The sequence below is a fragment of the Otolemur garnettii genome, unplaced genomic scaffold (genome assembly GCF_000181295.1).
Source record: "Otolemur garnettii isolate 467f Iridium unplaced genomic scaffold, OtoGar3 scaffold00010, whole genome shotgun sequence".
In the NCBI taxonomy this organism is placed as follows: domain Eukaryota; kingdom Metazoa; phylum Chordata; class Mammalia; order Primates; family Galagidae; genus Otolemur; species Otolemur garnettii.
The window spans coordinates 4,031,955-4,052,716 of NW_003852405.1; the positions used below are offsets into that span (position 1 = coordinate 4,031,955).

Below are 20,762 nucleotides of genomic sequence, written 5' to 3' on the forward strand. Positions count from 1 at the left end.
TTGTTGTTTGGCGGGTCCGGGCTGGGGATTTGAACCCGCCACCTTAGGTGTACATGGCTGGCGCCTTAGCCGGTTGAGCTATAGGCGCCGAGCCCACACATAGTATTTTAACATGAATGAACTAGATTATGTAGATCAAATGGATAACTTACAAAAATGATATTCCAAAGAGAGTTATGCAATAGTTTTTTCAGGATGGTAATACTTAAAAAACCCAAAACAAAAACTACATATTATTTTTGAACACATAAACTTGGTATAAAAAGTGTACAAACATGGATTGGAAGAAAATACACCCAATTCAAGATACCAGTTTCTTCTGGGAGAAGGAGGTAAGGAACGGATGGAGGGATAGGGGCAAAGATGTTTCAACTTTATCAGTAATGTCTGTTCAGTTCTTTAAATTCCTAACAAAATCAATAGAATATTACCACTGCAAATTCTAAGTGGTGGTTGTGGATGTATTTGTTATTGTGTACGTACTTTACAAAGTTTTAATAACAAATAAATATTTAATGATTTTCTTCAAGATTAAGGGCCTTGAAGATTAAGGGCCTGTGGGTACAATAAACCCAAAGAGCAAGAGTCTCTGAATGAATGTTGTGGTCACATTAACATTTGTTTTAACAGTTCCTTCATTTATTCAACACAAAACATAGTTCCTGCCCTTTGGAAGGCGTATTCTGAAAGGGAAAAGAGATAAATAAATGAGCAAATATATAATAAAAATCCAACATTCATAACTGGGCTGATAGTCACAAAGGGGCCAGTGATATCTCTGTTGCTTGGGGGGGCACTCGTGCTGTCCTGATTGCTGAATGTTTTCAGTTTCTTGCCTGTGACAAGTACAATAAAGAAAACTCACTCAGGCTCGGGGGATGGGTAAACGAGGGAGCGAGCGGAGATGTATGTTAGATAAGGTGGTCAGACAGGCCCCTTTGTGATGGTTTTTTTTTTAGCAGAGGCCTGAACAAAAGATGAGAACAAACCCGGGGAAGGTACTGAGAATGGAGATACCAGCCAATGGGCAGGAGTAGGCGGGTTTGTGAGGAACCCCAAGAGGGTGCAGCTGGGGAGGATGGAGTAAATGGGAGCAGTGCCGCAGAGGTCAGAGAGTGTGCAGGGGCCAGATGATATAGCGACCTTCAAACAATAGTTAATAATATTTAGATATCATTTACATCACTGTAGTAATGTAATTTGGATATAATTTGAATGGACGCAAAGTTACAAGAGAATGTTAAGGAAGGCCTGACTGCCTCAGATCATTAAAACTATACACAGATATGACGAATTTTATTACCTACAATATACATATCTTTTCATTTTATAGTGTATGTTATAAATTAAAACATAATTCTATGTGAATTTGATAAATTGGACAAAAGTGGGGAATAAGGAGATAAATTAGGGGACACTGCTGGCGTCTAGCCTGTTAGCAGTGCTGCAGGTGGGGGGATAGATGAACTCGCAGTATATTTGGAAGGTTTTGCTAAAAGGACTTGCTAGTATGTAGCGTCAAGGATATAAAAGAGTTAAGGAGGTTTCTCAGATTTGTTGTCTTGCGTGGCTATATGAATATAAGCCACCATTTACAGATACGGGAAAGACTACAGGCAGAATAAATTTGGGGAGAAGAACTCAAGAGTTCTATAATAAACACGTTAAGTTTAAAATGCCGAGTAGACATCCAAGCGGAGACAGCATGTAGGCAGTTGGCTATATGATCACAGTTGTTATTGATACTGTAAAAAACCTACAACAAAACAAAACCACCACGCTAACCACTTTTCTCAACACCTCACCCACAAGACTACGATTTTGTTAACTAGCCAACAGTTGCTGACTTATTATTCTGGTTTTAAACGGTGAATACAATATGTACTCTGCTCGCGACGATTTCTAACAGCTTATTTCCATTTATATGAACACATTAATGGAAAAGAAAGCAAGAATGGAAACAAACACTGTTGATCGGTTCTCTCATCCCTGAATGAAGACGCTCATCACGTAATGTGTCTTTCCAACATTCCGTACGCTCTGTTTACGGAATCCAATTTTCTAAGGTTATTTCGGATAAAAGTCTTTTTAAATAACAAAATCATAGTATGCCTAGCTCATAGTCCAAACCATAAATGCGATTTTTAAAAAGGTTTTCACCATGATTTTATATCACATGCTACAAATAAAATTAGGAGGGAACAGAACAGTTTAAGAGTAAAACATGACTGCCATAGAGTGCCTGGGTTTACATCCTGTTCCTAGTGTAGTTAGAAAAATTATTTAGGGCTCAGCGCCTGTGGCTCAAAGGAGTAGGGCGCCAGCCCCATATGCCAGAGGTGGCGGGTTCAAACCCAGCCCTGGTCAAAAACCACACACAAAAAAGAAAAATTATATAACCTCATGCCTTCATTACATCACCCGCTGAATAAAGTTAAGATAGGATTGAGGATTACAAGAGCAAGCACAGTCAAAGCATTTAGTAAGTGTGTGGCACCATGTAAATTCTTTGTGTCAGCTGCAAATGTTATTTGTAAAAATATAGTACAAGTTTAATTTAATGAACACGTATTAAGTACTATAACATGTACATGCACCACACTGTGCTCTGGACTAGAAAAAACACTGACCCTGTGATGGCTAGATAGAACCTAACTCTGAGCCAGGTGACTTTCTCACGCTGATGAGAATCCCCCTAACACTTCCTATAAGATTAGTCCTTCTAAACCTTGAAATCAAAATGCATACTGAATGGTCCAGACGTGCACCACCAATCTTGGATTCACATACTGAGCTCATTTCCAAGCTCCCTTCCTCTATGCCACGCACATATCCCCCTCTTCTGTAACTGGTACAGCCGCACGCCCTGGATTCGCTTCTCTCTTGAGAGAGCACATGGATGGTTTACCACATGAATGACCTTAATCCACCCTGACTTACAAAGAAATCCAGAACTTCTGAATGCCACTTCCAAAAAGATTGAGGTCCTCTGTCAGAACCTTCACACGACCTGCAAATCCCAGCTCGCCACATCTGGCAGACAACTTACACATCCCACGCTCGTGTCTCCTGGCACCTATGCGCACACTGCAATATTTTTCTTTAAATACTGAGTTCTTTTTCTAGAATAGTCTTCTAACTTTTAGGCAGGTTTCATATTCCTCACACTTGTCTGATCTTTTGTATCCACATATGAATTCTTCTCTCAAACAAATCACTGTTGAGGAACCATGACAACATTGCTGAAACACAAGATTAGTTTTTAGACCATGCTTAGAAAGTGTTTGAAAGTGTATTTGATTTCTTCATTTTATCATTCCCCCAAAGGAAAAGGAATAATAGGAAAGAAACAAAAAGTGAGAGTTGATGGTGAAAAATCACTGTGCAGATATGACCTCATGATAACGTCAGCTACTGGATCTTTCAACGGGCCTCACTCTCTGGAACAAAAGAACTATTTCTTTGTTTCAGAGCAGGGCTTCTCAACCTGGGGGTCACGACCCCTTTCTAACAATGAAAACACATCCTGCATATCTGACATTTACATTACAATTCATAACAGTGGCAAAATTACAGTTATGAAGTAGCAACGAAAATAATGTTATGGTTGGGGTCATCACAACATGAGGAACTGTATTAAAGGGCTGTGGCACTAGGAGGCATTAGGAAGGTTGAGAACCACTGTATTAGAGGAATTTCAGTTCAATTCTTCACTTAATATTTTAGAAGTCAGCTTCAAAGTAGCCTAAAAAGTGAAAACCACTTCTGGTTTCTTCCTCAGCTTATATCTTTAATTTTCATGGAACAGATACTATGTGAATCTATCTATTCCCAGCAAAACGAGAAGAAATTTACAACTTGCATATCTCAGTATGTTTTTTGGCAATATTATACTTGTGAAACAACTTTTATCACTTTCCCCTTTTATAAGATACTCTAAAATTTAAAGAAGGCATATGAAAAACCAGCCTACCTATTGCTCTAGTGAGCTATTAATGAAACCCAAATAGATTTCAGAACAGTAGCTTTATACAAGGATTACATTTATTTCAGGATGCAACTATTTCCAAAAGAATTGATGCTAAGTGAAAAATGATACTTTGCTTAAAGGTAAATGATACCTTTACAAAGTTCTCACCAGAGGAACAGAAGATAGAAGCAGGCACTCAGGTGAATCCTTCCTACCCCTAATGTTTATGTCCGTGCCACCAATGTCCAGTGTCAAAATTCATAATATTGAAACAAGATGAAGGACATGAGAAAGTCTCTGAAATGAAATCTGTTCTTTTGGCAAAAAGGATATTCATATTTTGAACTGATTAAACTGACAAAAAATGGAGTTCATAGGAAAGCCCCAAACAGCGTGTGAGTGTGTATATGTGTGTGTGTGTATTTATACATTATATATTTTTAATTGGTGGTTTCAGTAGAAAAGTTGGAATATTAGAAAAGGGGCAAAAAGTACAAAAGAGTTAAAACCACTACAGCTAGAAATAAAGCTCAATAGCCAAGAATCATATTAAAAATCAACCTTTACAATAAATAAATAAATCTTTAAAAAATACAGCGCCATTGTCATCTTCAAATATGTCCCTGTATCACGTCAAGTCAGAATAAGTGGTGGGCTATTCTGTCATTATTCTTTTGGGTAAACTGCTAAGGCCCGGTATTAAGAGAAAAATTAAGACTAGAATGTCCAGTATGGATGAGGATCAGATGGATAGCACATTTTTCTAAGATTTGGGGGGGAGTGTAAATTATTAGTTACCTTTCTGGTGGGTAATTTGACAACACTGTTAACAGCCTCAGTGTGCAAACACCGAACAATCTAAATACCTAGAAATGGAAGACTGGCTGAAAAGATATCCATATGGTAGAATGCTATACAACAGTTTATCTCAAAACATAATGCTGGGTCTAAAAAAGCACATTGTGCAGTGATACGTACAGTATTTTTCCATTTATTAAAGTTTTAAAAATGATGCTACATATAAGAGGTGGGTCACAATAGTACATAATTTTCAATTATCTGTTAAATAAGAGAAAAAGAAATATAAAGGAAAAAGATCAGAAGGCATGGCCCAGAGTAAGGGTAAGTCCTGTTTTCGTGAAGCTTTTGTTTTGGCCGTGTGTGGGGATAAGCGTGTGTTCACTGAGTTCCAACATAAAATCTGTTTCTCATTGTGAATCAATTTAAAGCAAGTGTTAAAGCCACAAGTATAGTTTACAAGGTATAATTTACTTATCTCCAGCTTAATGCTCCCTAAAGTTTCTTGACTGCTCTCCCCCAGGTGGCCAAAGCTGGCTTCCTTTTGCCTCCAAAAACCCTCTCCTGTATGAACAAAACAGAGCAAGACCCGAGAGCGGGAGGGACCCCCTAAGGCCTGTGACACCTCTCCCCCTGTGTCTGACACATGGGATGCCTATTCCAATCAGTGGCAATTCCATCCTTCAGCATGGAGCCCTACCCTTTATCTTCCACAAAATATGAGATGAGGTGCTCAACGTCCTGAGAACATATTCACACAATGTGGGAGAGTTGCTAATTCCAATTTAGTACTGAGTACGTGTTATGTTTGTTCTCCATTCTTGCAATACTTCACTCAGGAGAATGGTCTCCAATTCCATTCATGTTGATACAAAAGATATGATTAAATCTATCTTTTTATGGTTGAATATTCCATGGTATATATATATACCATAATTTATGAAACCATTAGCTCTGTCTATAACCTTACATAAGCAAACTGTGTAACCAAATTGTACCCCCTTGATAGTTTGAAATTTAAAAAAAGAAATAATAAATAATACGGGAGATTTGGTATGATGGGAGAAGAATCTGCTCAGAGAAGATTCTCTTGGTGGATGTTCAACATAGTGTTATAAACAATAGAAAAAAGAGCAGCAGTAACACCAAGATGTCAAGAAGGGAAGATAATCAGAGACAATACTGTAATGTAACTCAGAGGATTTTGCCTCTTCCATCTCTCTTTTGAGAAGATCATCAGAAGCTCCCCAAGGACAGTAGCTAAATTTTTCTAGTTGTCTATTAACTTTCAGAGGAAAAACAAACGTTCTACTTATGATAAAAGCTCTCAGGAAATAGAAGACATTCTGCTAATCAAATACAGTCCTGTGTCTGTTAACAGCAGGGTAAGGTTTGGGAAGCATGCTGCTAAGCAGCTTCGTTCTGGGTGAAGGTGGAGTGGACTTACACCACCCGATGGCACAGCCTCCTGCACACCTAGACTGTGGTGTGACCTACAGGTACGGGCTGCAAACCTGCACAGCTTGTTACCATACTGAATCCTGTAGGCAACTGTAACACAGCGCTAGGTATTTGTGTACCTAACATGTCTAAACACAGAGGAGGCTCAGGAAACATGTGGTATCTTAGGAGACCGCGATGGTAGCAGTGGCTCATTATTGACTGAAATGGTGTCATGCGCTACATGATGGAGGCTATTCAACCTATCGATCAATAATGCAACTAAAACCGTGTTATTATTTATTTGTGGTCTAGGAGTATGTTAAATGCTATGTGATATAAAAACGGTATTGATAATCTCTGGTGCATCCTACTCTGCATCAGCGAGTGAGGTGGCTCTCCCGGGTGGCTTTCTTCGCTTACAGAGAAGTGATCCAGTTAGAGTCGGACTACAGTAAACATATGCTAGACTGGAAGGATGGGAAGGATAAGAGTATGTGGAGTGGAGCCCAGACTATGCCAAATGAAAGGAATATCTTCTGCCTGTCCTGGCAAACAGGTGACACGAGGCCGGGGGCTTCTTGTTTGATGACACTCATCCTTAAAATCAGAGGATCAAGATCCCAGCCTAAAATCCATGTTAAAAAACAAAAACAAAAACACAGAGCAAGCCATGAAGAAGGCTGGAGAAGAAGGCCCAGCAGACCCCCAACTGTCCGGACAGACTAGGACATTGAAGGACACGGCTTCCCACACTCTTCAAGGCATGTTCCTCTAAATTAGAGATTTTCAGCCCATGTGCCGTGAGATTTTTAAAGTTTATTAATTAAATTATTTTTGAAAGAAGTTCAACCCACAGTTAAGTATATTCTTAACTCTTTCTTTTGGTTCACATAATGTAAGAGTGCCACAGAAGTTTAACCATAGGTTCAAGTGTGCCACGAGGTAAAAAAGGTCGAAAAACGCTGAAAACACAGCTCTACCCTAAAAGCAGACGAAGTTACCTTCGGGGGGGACTCAGGAGAGAATTTCAAGCAGCCTACCGCAAGGCAGTCATTATTTTGGAGCCTAATGGCTCACTTCTACGAACTCCTGCATTTCTGCAGTCAGTTAAATTTGTTTCCCCTAATCCTTATGCAAAGCTGGAGCTCCAGGCAGATGACCCGGATATATCTTACTCAGCGTATTCCCGTCCCTCCTAAATTAATAAATATAAATATGCATGCATATATGAAATACGTATACAAATATACAAAGGTCATCGGCTTCTATGGCTTTCTGTTCCTCTTCCAAGCTGCCAGATATAAAAAGTCCTTCTACTATTCACCAGGCAGCCAGGCTGTTAGTAAAATGCCGCGAGGTCATCTGCCCCCACCCAGCCTTTCGCTTTCTTCTTTACTGACACTGTTTCACATTAGGCACTTGTGCCCAATATTTTCCAAGTGGCCCTTTGCCATCCTTCAAAATCCTTTGAAGGATTTCACCATCAACTCCTAAGTGCCAGTCTCCCCTCCTCTGTTCGGTCTCCCACCCGCTGGATGCACACGAACGACTTTGTATTAATTTTGCAGAGGACTCTTCCTTACTTCCCTCGGCAGCAGCAACCACGTATCATTCATTGATTTCCTCACCACCACTAGGGTTGCACCTGCTGAATGATCTGTTTACCTCACGTGCACACAAGAGTCTGCAATAATATTTGGGAAGCGTTAGTGCCAGAAAGACAAAAACACCCGTCCACAGAGGGACCCCTGGGAACCCTGAATGACATTAAGAAAGCTTTGAGTTTTGTTAGCCCCTCCTGAATCCTTCCCCCTCCTTCCCGGGGCCTCCCCCATAAACTGGGCGTGCTGTGCCAAGGCAGCTTCAACCCAAACTCAGTATAGTCCTGTCCCAGTCAGATGGCCAACCTTCAGTCCCCTGGACATGCTATGGGGTCCTGATGGGAGGTGGTGGGCAGTAAGGTTTAACGCAGCCGAATTTAAAGAGTAGGTAAAATACGTTAGACTTGATGCCATAGATCAGGGGTCCTCAAACTTTTTAAACAGGGGGCCAGTTCCCTGTCCCTCAGACTGTTGGAGGGCCGGACTGCGGGCCCCGGGACGAGTCAGCTGCTAAGCAGGACAGGCAGCGGCGGCAAAAACAGCCGGTGGGCCGGATACATGTCCTAGGTGGGCCACATGTGGCCCACAGGCCATAGTTTGATGACGCCTGCCATAGATAAAAAGGAAATAGTGTAGGCTCCCCAAGAAACATGTAAGAGAGTGATATCAGTCAGAAAGACTGGCTTTCTTGGAACTTAATCCCTTGCAAACAGGACTTAAACTTTTCTGAGAAATAAAAGTCTAAATAATGAATGAATAATAAAGAAGGATTAGTAAGAAAAGAACTGAAGGTTCTTCCAAAAGCTGAAGGTTTTTAAAAATTCCCTTCTGGCATAACTAAGGGATAAACCAGTTCAAATGAAAGATGTCACTGTTACTAAAACGTCATTTATTGAATGATGTTTCATGTGAATAGAGCGTATTTTTAAGATTATGTGGCTATTATATAAGTCAACGTCATTTTCAGGGTCTGGAAAATTGATATTAATTTCATGTCATTGAAAATGTAACTGAGTTTATTAAATTAATTTCTCAAAAACCACCTGATAGCCACCAGATGGCAACCTGATTTGATGTCAAATCAGAAATTTAAGTTATGGATAGCCCTGAGACTACGCATTACCCCTCATTCATTTCCTGGGGTTCTTTTGAAATCATGAACAAGAACGCTTTTGACTACTTTTGTAAATTCTGTTTGAACATAATGAAACATTCTCTCCCCACCATGCTTAACAATAATTAAAGTTCTGTTCTTAATGGGAGCATATCTGGAAATAGCACAATACAGAATGATTATTAGTGGACCTTCTAATGGACCTGAATAAATGCCTATTGAGAGCACAGGCACACATTAGTAAATTTCCTAAAGAAAATCCATTTTCATTTCAAATTCTGACATTTTATTGAGAAAAATTACACCCTTTCTTTTAATTATTTCAGTAAACATAATGAAGGTATTACTAACTATACCTCAGAGTACTTTATTTTCTCCAATTTTTTAGTAATATGAGCCTCCTTGTAATTAAAGGCATGCTGTATTAATGATGCTGAAAGTCTCCCAGGGAAACATTTAATGTCCACCTCATAATATTATGCCAAAATTACATGCACAGAAGACTTTTTAATAATCTTTGTTTTCTAATTTAGTTTTGATTGGCTCTGAAATCCACAGCGGCACTCAAGGGCTTCCATTTCTCCAGTCATCAGCACTTCTGTGCCATAAATTGTACAAACACACATGACTTCTTCCGTCTGCAGGCCTCTTTTCAAAGCTTCTGTTTAGCTTATCCCGAAAATGAGCTGCAGGCTAAAGATAATTGCAGATAATTTTGCCATTTTTAAGCCACTGGGGTGTTCTGCGGGGATATGACAGCTGATTTGTCTAAACACAAAGCACAAGTCAGAGCTCTGCCTTGTCCCTTCAGCTTTACGCGCAGGTTCAGATCATCCTATCTGCTCTTTATGCAAATTGATACAAATTGTAGCTTCTAGATGATCTGTGTTGCCTGACAAATCCAAGCTACCTGAGGCTTTTCATGGGGCTGACTGGATAGAATCTATACCCATGTGTTATTCCAGCCAACCACCACCACAAAAAACAAAACCAAAAACCATGGTTAACCCTCCTGGACCCCTCAGGTTCTTAAGAACAGCAACCATCTTTTTCAGACACCATCACCTTTCAAAGAGCATAGGCAATTAAAAAGAAAATGTGGGGTTTTCAGTATACACAATTCATACATACATATGCATGTTGATAGGAAAACCAGTGTTTATAAATACCGATACAATTAACGGAGAACAAATTAACATTACTTCACATTGACGATTTTACGTCAGTGAGGTTAATCAGCAGAAATCTATTGTTAAATGGAATCGTTACGCTCCTTTCTTCCCTCAGATTTCATTCTATATGGAAGTAAATGCGACATTCGCGGATAGTCACTGGCACGGAATGAAGCGGATACAAAAGGCGGTGAGGTGGACTCTTCATGCAATGCCAACAAACTTCAACTCTGTATTAAAGAAATAGCCTATGGAAATTACAGGGCATTTCTCTCACCAAAATGTCCCCTCGGTGCTCAGAATTTCTATAGTCACAGCTAATCAGGGTGTCACTAGCCGAGCAACGGATTATTGAAAGCATTTTGCAGAAAACATTTACATATAGGGGCTAAGTGGCGCCTGCGCTTATGTGGCAGCTACCCTGATGTAATAGGCCGTAACGACTCTGAGGGAGCAGGTGTGGCCGTGAGTGTCTAGGGGCCGAGAACCCGTAAGTCATAACACAAAGGACTTTATGGATCCCCATTAGACCCTGGGCTAAGGAGCACCAAACAGGTCTGACATGACAGCACCCTGAGATAGTTTTATAGCCTTGTGTCAGGAACCCTAAGGCTGAAGAGTTTTATGGAAAAACCCAAAAGTGCAGAGAGGAAGTGTTGCTATATCAGGCCATTATCATTGACTTGGCATATAATATGCATAGAAATAGTCCCAGAGTGTGTATTTCAAGGATAGATTATTAAATCTGTTGTACCCGTCACACACACATGAAAGAATACAAATTAAGCATTGATAAGTAACATCTCACAAAACTTACAGGCCCCCTTGAAAAGCCATTCTCCTGCAAGACAGAGGAGGCAGCAAGGTTAAACGCACCAAGGTTTCTGCAGGTCTGCACGACACTAAGATGCAGTCTTTTAAAAGACCGCCTTGGGGAGTTTCATGTGAACTTGTAACGCATAGATGTCTCGAGAAAGATGAGGGATCCCATTTTAGTTCTTGTTTCCCATTTGGTCTTTAACATCATTCAGCCACTCTGCTAGGAATGGACTTGTTTAAGAACCTTAGACCATATCCTTTGGAAGGGCAGTCATGGGAAGTTCTGTGATGTGCCCTTTCTGCTTGTGATGAGAGAAAGGGACATGCTGAAGACGCCAAGCAAACCCTTCCAAATGATGGACAGGAGTAAAGCCGTAGAAGCCTTCTCTGACCAGAGGTTGAGATCAAGGGAGCTGTCCAGACACACCACGACCTCAACACATCACACAGGGACTACACAGGGGAAGAGGCTCCCTGAGAGAGGATGCTTGCTGTTTTACTTAGCTCTCTAAATTATTAAACAATTCCAGAAGAGGCATATTGTTGCACGTGTCATATAAAATAATCTATAGAACTAGAATGCTCTCAACATGAAAGTTGCCTCGGGACTCTGCTGTAAGGAGTGGAAGACTGCACAGCCTGTCACCCAAACAGCAATTTCAGCCCAGATTTGCAATGAGATCTTAAATTTGACCTTTTCTAAGAAACTATTAAAAACCTTCTACAAAGCCAACAAATGTCTCTTCTCCTTTAAAGATTTCTCATAGTTTTGCTAATATTTTTGAATAAACACCTTCTCTGGAAGTCTCTGGTTTCTAAAACACAACATCTTTGCAAAGCACATACCTGTTTCCCAGAGAGACGGGTCCTCTTGTTGAAATATTTAGTCTTTCAGGGCACTTTAGTCATAGTGACACCTAATAGCCAAGCTCTTTTTCTCACTCTCCACAAAATCAGGTTTAGACTATAATTCAAACCAGTCCCCAAAGGCACTTCTGAAAAATGGCAAGCCCTTAGCTTTTAGGTGAAAACACTCTTTATTGCTCAAAATTGTTTCCTATTACAAAACTCTAAGTGCTAGGTCTAAGATGATCTTATGCTAATTTAACTCACTTGGGACTGTGAACAGATGCTCCTTTGATTAATAGTTTCACTATCCTGAAAATGCCAGGCCAGGTTCAAGTTAATAAAATCAGGTAAGAATACCATTAATATCTGCTATACAATTATATCTGTTACATGAATAAAAATGGGATCACAGTTCTTGTATCAAATAAAGACTACACATAACTGAAAAGAAAACAGAAACCAAATAAACCCACTGTTCAAATTCCTTAGCACATTAATTTATACCATTGTAATCACCAATTGCTTCACTAATACTTTCTAAGTACATGGTCAGCTATGCCCTTCGTGAAAATTCATAATGTCACTCCAACGTTGCCTTTTCACATAGTATTTAACTTTCTACCTGAAAAAAAATTTACATACACCCCCAAGAACACTGAATTTTGTAAGTCTCCTTATCCAAGGGGTAGTATCTGAATTTGTATGCCCCAGCTCATTACTTTTTAATAAATATATTTCCAGCCCTCCAGTGGTCATCTTTACCTCCAGAAAACCACAACCCTTGAAAATAAAGGAGTTGGCAAATAAGACTTTTCCTCAAAAGCTCCTCACGAGGGTTTTAGTCCCTGTCTCCTCTGCTTTTCTTCTCAGTGGTCTCCTAGTTAGAACTTCCAAATCCCATCAGCTTCCTGATGAAGAAAACCATGAAATCGAATCTAGCCTTGAACTACAGAATTTGGGACCAGCCTTACACACGTGTGTGAGGAAATCCATGTGTTTTTAGTTGGTTTGCCACCGGATTTTATCCTTAACATAACAGAAATGCCCTAATCATATTCCCAGCCTCCAATCAAATGTAACCTTCCACTGGACTTTTTCCTTTATAACACATATATTACACCTGCCTCAGTGGAAATTTTAGGTTGCAGGGAAGCAGAAAGTGAGCTCCCGTGCCTCAATCAAGAGGGCAAACTTGAACTCCAGGTCGTGGGAGCCTCCACTGAGAACGAAGCCAGCCAGTGAACACAAACCTGCCAGCTGCAGATTCAGCTCATTGCATCAATTAAGCCTTTTTACTCACCGCATCTGTACGCCTATGCAACTAGACCCGATGTCTTACATGATATATTCTACTCAAAAAGTTGCCTCACCATTGCACAGAATGTCTCAGGGGGGTCTCCACAGGTAATATCCGGAGGATCCAGCTTCACTTTCAGGTACTTGGTCATGTCCGTGGATTCCGGCTGACAGGCCATGTAATCCCAAACTTTCCCTTCTTCCGTGTAAATCTGAGTCTTACACACATCGTAATGTCCCCACACCAAAGGGTAGGGCTGCATCACCGAGGACACTGTAACCCAAAGGGCGTGAATCGAGAGGAATCTGGACAAATACATCTCTAAATCCTTTATAATCTTCGAGGAAACTCAAGCAGTTTGCTTTATGGTCTGTGTCTATTTTAGAAATACATATATAGAGATATATATGGTGTCTCTATGTAGGTAGGTCTGTATGTTAAAAACAAAACAGAGGATGGGCTTTCAAAGCTGATTCTGAAACCAAATGGGAAGGGTGAGGAGACTGTGCATTTATTGAGGACTTTGGTGGAAGCCTAACATGCTGGGGTGTTAGGCCGTAACAGCGACTTGCAGATTTTTCTTTGTCCTAAAACATAGCTATGAAATAAACTCGGGTCTAGTTTGGTTTTTGTAAAAGATGTCCAGTCGCAGACAGTCACTGAGCAAAGTGATGGCTGTCCCGTAGTGCAGCCAGTAACCCTGAGTGGTCCTCGCAGGGCACAGTTCGTGGGGGGTGCTCAGGGGCACAGAGACATCAGCATCTGACGCAGAAGGACGGGAGTCCGTAGGCCGGTATCTGTTTCCCATCAATCATGCTTCTCTTCTGGCACCAACACCCTTTTAGAAACAATAAGAGTAAGAGTTATTGTCCCAGAATCAATGCATTACCAAACGTATGACATGTTGACATTTTGAAGGTTTGATGCAACGTAAAGCAAATTGGTGTAATATGGATCACCTTTCCTCAGCTGCTTGGCTAGAATGAGCAAACTAGAGAAATCATTTATGTGGGGGAGAATCTCCCATACAGAGTTTAACTCTTCCAGAACAAAGATAGATGTGTGTGTGCCAGGTGAGTTTCAGATTTACACTTCAAAAATGGTATTTCCATCTTGGCAAAACTGAGAGCAAGTAGCTGGATTTAAACATTTCTCACACATTGCAGTGCTAGAAAATCCTCCAGGGGCACAATGAGGGACATGGACGCTTTTATAACCATGACAAGGGAATGCCAACCACTTGTAGGCCCTTTTGTCTCTTGGCAATGAGACCCTAAAAAATCTCCAAATTCCTCGTATGTCTCTTAGATTTGTTAGCTCCAGTGAAAGCCAGCGTTGTTTGTAGGAGTCCCTCCCTGTGGCTTAGCAGAATTGGGAGAATTTTGTTTAGCTGCATTTAGTGAACAAAATAACTTGGGTCACTGAAAAAAAAAATTCAAAAATAAAAGCAAAGGAGCAAATTTTCCTTTCATACGAATTTTCTATTTGCTAACATCTTTTTATAGCCATTACATCTGCATTTGTCGTTAACTTTCTGTTACAGAAGAGAATTTGTCCCAAAGGCGAAGATTAGATGCAGCTTTAAAACTAAAAACTGGAGTAAAACGCACAATTGAAAATGCACATATAAAAATAGCTGAGGGTGAGTTAACAGGCCATGAAGCAGAATAACATGGCACTAACTCTAAGAGAAAATAAAAAATATTGTTTAGAAGTACTTTTGATTAACAGATAAGGCAGCCTACATAACTATGGGTACAAGTCACTGGTGAGTTTCACTGAGCAACTTTTCTCTTTAGAGACCACTCTCCAAATCTAAGCAAACTAAACAGAAACTAGGTGTTTTTTTTAAAAAGCATTTGTTGAATTAGTTCATTCATATTCATAGTCCTCCCATGAACTATTTTGTAAACAACTCAAAAGGGACCAAAAAAAGCCTACGGGTTTGGAAAATCCCATTCCAGACCCTTCAATTCACACTAAACTGTTGAAATATGGACGTTCACTATCTTCAAACCATCTTATGAAGGGAATTCATTATCTTTAAATAATATACCATCTTAAAATGAACTAAGCCACGGAGACTACGAAATGCCAACAGATGGTTGAATTGTGTTTCCATAGCAAAGTAATTTATAATAATTGCTTTATGGATGCAAGTGCAATTTTCATTATATTCAATTCATAAAATGTTATCATACAGCTGCAACTGGTGATATTTCCTATTAGGGAAAGTGTTGAATATTGGAGTTCCTATGAAGCAATAATTAGCAGTCTGTCTAAACATGTACAAACTGCAGATTTGAATCTGCCTTTTCCTTGCAACCTAAAGTCTCCACTACGTTAAGCACAATTTGAAATCTTAAACCAGAAAGAAAAAAAAATCCCAGAGAAACACGTGCTGTGTTACTACAGCCCTGCGCTTTTTTTTCAGACTTGTCAGTAATTTTAAGTTGATGTTTTCAGAAACATCCAACGATTTGACAAGTAACAATCTGAACAGGTGTTACAATGACACACATCTCCATTTCCTAGATGCAGTTTCAAATGTGTTTCTCACTTTATCATAAGAGGAAATGAACACTTGCCAGGATGCGGGAGGAAGTGGGCACCACAACTTGCAGTGTAAATTCCACTAAATCATAAAATATTAACTTCAGTGTTTAGTTTCAAGTGCAAAGCAGGTTATTTATCCAGAACAATAGAATCTTGAAGACCTGGAAAGGACTGCTTTGAGTTTGAATTGAGTGAGCATTATGTGTTCATTTTTAATATTACTTTAAAAGGATCAGTACATATCTGAATGCTTCCCGAGATTAGTTTTCGCTTTTTTTTTTTTTTTTTTAACCAGTAAATGATCTTCCCCTTACCTGTTTATTCCTAAGTAACCTGGCCTCACTCACATTTTTGCCCTACAGTGATCACAAAATACACGGTGACAATACAGGGTGCCCATAAAGTTCGCATGCAGTTGAAAATGGCACACTAATTTTAAATTGCACACGAACTTTTTGGACACCCTATGTATTTGCACTTGAAAAAATTGGATGGTAAAGGAATGTGTGTGAATCCGTTACCAACTCCTGACACAACAGCAACCCCATTATAACGAATTCTCATGGAAGTATACCAGAATGATAATGATGGTCATTACACAGAATTATGGACCACACCATTGATCGAATTTAGAGAACTGACAAGGAAAAATGCAGAGGGCTGCAAGATATTTGAATACAAGGCAGTTGCAGGACTGTGCAACAGACATTCTTGACAAGAAGCAGCCAATTATAGCTTAAATTTCTGGCACATAACCAGTTGTGATTAATAGTTTTCCATTACATTACAGACATATTATTAATGTATTAAAAATGTCAAGCTTTGGCAAGCACTAATATGGCATGGCTCAGTTAGGCTGCAGAATTTACATTTAATGAGCTCCCATTGACACAGAAAAAGATATTGACCATGGCATGTTACAGATCAGGAGCAGGGGGGCACTAAGTTGCTCTTTAATATAATCATTTGATTTTATTCTCATTTTTATGTTTGTACCATCACATAAAGGGGTGTCCTTCATTTCAGGGTCTCCTTCCTCCCCAGTGCCACATACACTTCAAAGAAAAATCCTCTAAACTTCAAATTAGTAAGAAATTAAACCTATGAACTTCCATGACACACAATGGAAAAGAAGCCTCTGCCCAAACCAGGAATTTGCTATTAAAGCATAATGGTAGGGTTTTCAAACAAAATAAAACGATGAAAAAAGAGAATATGATTTACACCTTAACCTCCATTACCTAATATGGCCCTGGTTCCCATCTGGCTAAGCTTTCAACCAGGTTAAAATTATCAATAGCTTCTTAAAAGCTAGGTCACCACAGCAAATAGCTAGGCAAACCCATTATGAGAAGGACATTCAATGATATATGTGGGGAGTTAATATACTAAACGTGTATCCCCTCCAGCCCATAAGTGAACTAATTGCCAAGTACTGTGGCCTTTGAATTTGCCTTAGGGGTCTGTCTTTGTCACCTAAATAAGAACAGCTGCAGATGAGCTCTGGGCAGCCCCCATTCTAGTTCTTTGCAAACCTTGGAAACTCCCTGTAATCGAATAATGCCGTCACCTGTGCCTGGAACTTAAGTATTGAGACTGTCTCCTGGACAAAAATACCTGTTAATATGCTGCAAAGACTTCACAGCCCTCTGGTAAATAAATTTGTGGAGCCAATGAAAAAAGATAAAATTATGTCACGGCCCTCAAGTTGACAGGTATTATTGATCGGGACTAAAATGGACTATAAAATGGCTTTGCAGACATAGAACGCATACATTGTCCAGGATTCTGTAGCTAATTCTCTTCACCACTTTGGATTAACTTTGCAGAAGGCATTTCACAGGCCCTTTCTCTCCTCTGGAAAGGAAAAAACAAAAAAAGCCTTCCAAAATATTACATGGAAGGAATAATAATTAAAATGATAGACAACGATATTCCAAAAACAATTGCCAATTTCATCAACTGAAAGGAAAATACTGCCAGTAAATCTCCTAATCTAACTGGCTCCTTTGAACATTCATTTTGTTATATAATCTCACTAGGAGGTGGGAGTGGTGGGAGTGGGCCCTTTGTTTCATAAATATTTCCCTCTTCAAGGGGTACCTGAAATAGATAGCTATTGACTCATTCCTACTAGACATGAATGATTTTATAAATATGCATGTTTCTGAGTGGGAAATAACAAAAGGAAAATTGACTCTCATCATATACCATTGAGTAAAATATATAAAGAGACAAATCCATACATATTTCTCAACCTATCAAAATCAGCAGCTTCTAACATAGTCAGAATGAAATTCATTACCTAAGATGTTTTATCATGTATTCAATCCTTTTTTGGACTTATTTGTTGTGAAGGAAGCATTTTCTAGTCACCTTAATGAGAAACATATGCTTCTATCCTTTTGTTAACTGGCTCTGGAAATAGAAGAGATTTAACACACACTGCAATATCATTGGCGTACCTTACTCACACTTGATTGGAAATTATGAGCCATGGTCTATCATGAGATTTTTAACAAAACCAAGTAACACACCTTACTATTTGAAATATCTCTATTTTCACCCAGAGAAGACTGATTGGAGACACTAGAGGACACATATTTTATAGAATGTCTGGGGCTGGAATAAAACATACAATTATTTCAACATCAGGTAAGCCTGAAAAAACTCTGGTGTTTAATTGTCATGTAAGTAACAAATATTTCATGCTCAGACAGGGAAGTTCAGAAATCCAAGGTCTCAAATATACAAACGAGAAACCTACACCCACCTAAAGTTTTGACACAAAATTTTGGATTCTGAAAATAAAATTATTTTTAAAGGTAGGCTAAACCTCTTACTAACCTAAGACCTGACTGACTAATATGCCCCCTTCTATTAAACAACATAATTCATACACACATGTTTTTTCAATGATAATATATAACTGATTTTCTCAGGTGAATACAACGGTATTTATTTGTAAGAGCCTCAGTGCTTCTGTAACTCTAAAACTCTCTCCAAATTTTTATAACACTTACTAAGCCTATCAACTAAATGTGTAAAGGCTTAACTTTTTAAACATATTCCCTGATGTTTTTCAGAATAGAGGCAAGGACAGGTATTTGCACCAACTGGAGATATACAAAGGAAACTGCAAAATACATTAGCCTCTTCTGAAAAAAGCTAACCTGAATCATTCTAGCACACATGCCCAATGACAGCTGACAAAACAAAAAACTTAATAGGAAAACAGCCTTATGTCTAAATAAACTGCTTCCTGACAAAATTTTTAAGATTGTTCCTCTTAAGTTTCACGATAAGAAGTATCATTAAATTAATAGCCCAATATATAGAATCCTGAATTCCCTCATGTTGGTCTTTAGTGGCAAAATATATCTCCTTTCACAGCATCCAGAAAATAAAAGTAAAGATTTCCCTTTCGTATGTCAGCTAGAACAAGGTAATGTGTGAAATACTTGATGCATTTTTTACTGGGCATGCTGATCCACATGCAGAGATCCCAATTTTATCTTAATGAAAAACTGAAAGTTGCTTATCTTCAAAAAGAATCTTGGACAGTTATTGTGCTGCTTTTTCGTTGCCAAAGAGAAAGGGAGGCGGGCAAGGCATTCAAAGTGACACAGTTCAAAATACTTAAGGAAATGTGGGGCTGCTAATTCTCTCCCAGGTTCAAGACGCTCCTCAATTGCCAAACTTCCCCCCCACAGGGGAATTTTTGAAAAACTTTCCAACAAGCATAACCACTAACCATATTTGAATAAATGATTTTTTTTTAGGAAATCTTTCTGGGGTTTTTTTTTTTCCTTTCTATAAGAGAAAAAAACTTTTAGTATTTTCAGTCATAAAACAGGGTCTTATTTCTAGAGAAAATCTACTGCCAGATTCACCATATGTTTAGTGGAATTCTGAATCTTACTCAGAATTTTCCATTCCAAAGATCGACAATTTGTTATGATAAGGAGTGGCTCTATTATTTCCTGTGTGAAGAGGAGAATGGAAGAGGAAGGGGGAGACCCCCTACTCACTGGAAATCTGTACCCGATGCAATGATAGGAACCCAACCTGCGACTCTTCCAAATAAAGTTGCTTTAAAATCCCCGCTAGGAATTTTTCTTCCTTGCCCTGTAAGATGACAACCTACTCTTAAGTGGATTTCTGGAAAAAAAAAAAAAAATGGTCCCCGGTGAGGTTACTAAAATAAACAGCAGAGGGCGCAGTTTCTTTTTATATCTAAGTTTTCCCTTGTATGAATCACTTAATTGGTTATTTTAGGCCCAATAATATTCAGTATTATTTGTATCATATATAGATATCCATAGACCCATACAGGAGAGCAATTTAATGCCTCTAGCCGAATCCATTAACCTATTAATGTCATGCCAGTAAAGAATCTGAGGAAATACACCAAACAGCATTCCTACACCAAGTCCTACCCTCTTGCAATTTTCCTTTCTCCCCAGCTGCCCAGCACGGGATAGCAACGCTTTAATCTCACACCAATAAAGGGGATTAAAAGAAGGGGACTACAAAGCTCTCGGTGTGGCAACTAGCTCTACAGGGCCGGCAACGGGGCTAGTGTCCCCCTGTTTCCCCTAAAGCAAAGGGACTTGGCAGAAGGAAATAAAACGATAGGCGTCCTGAGCGGTGTGTGTGGTCAGGTGGGAGCGAGGGGAGCGCGGCGCGCCCGCCGGCGGGGTTGGGACTCGCAGCCCGCTCGGGGCGCACCCTCGCCGGACTCGCGTGGGGGGAGAGTGTACGGTGTGTGTGCGCGCACCGGCTCCGCGCGCTGCCTCCTCAGGGTGCTTTCCAAAGTTCCTCGCCACCCGGAGCCTTCCCTCCCGCCTGTGGATTGCACCGGGGGGTCCCGGAGAGAGGGAGGACGCCCGGGGGAGAGGGGCAAAGAACAGGGGCGCGGGGCTCTGGAGGAGAGGGAAGCCGGCTGCACTTACCCGGTGGCCGGTTGGCCCGGGCGCGGGGCCGCAGCCGAGCCGACGGCGCGGGGCGGCGGCCCTGCACAGCCTGGTCCGCCTCGGGCGGCGGCCGCAGCAGCGGAGCCCGCGGGCGGCGCACCGGCTGGCGGCGGCGGCTCCAGCGGAGCCTCCTCCCGGGCGCGGGCGGAGCGGGAGGGGTGGGGGTG

General features: G+C 40.2%; 1 protein-coding gene across 4 annotated transcripts in view; it reads right to left on the reverse strand.

Moving 5' to 3' along the window:
• Positions 1–20,762, reverse strand: part of NTNG1 (netrin G1) — a 334,904-nt gene that overhangs the window by 312,818 nt on the left and 1,324 nt on the right. For 3 of the 4 annotated variants that reach the window (XM_023509790.1, XM_003784092.2, XM_003784094.3), the window contains exon 2: positions 13,137–13,901. In XM_023509790.1, coding sequence (XP_023365558.1) covers positions 13,137–13,382 — 246 coding nt within the window. In that variant the 5' untranslated portion in view covers positions 13,383–13,901. Of the gene's footprint in view, positions 1–13,136; positions 13,902–20,762 lie in introns of those variants that run through there. The other variant, XM_023509791.1, reaches the window with a different exon arrangement.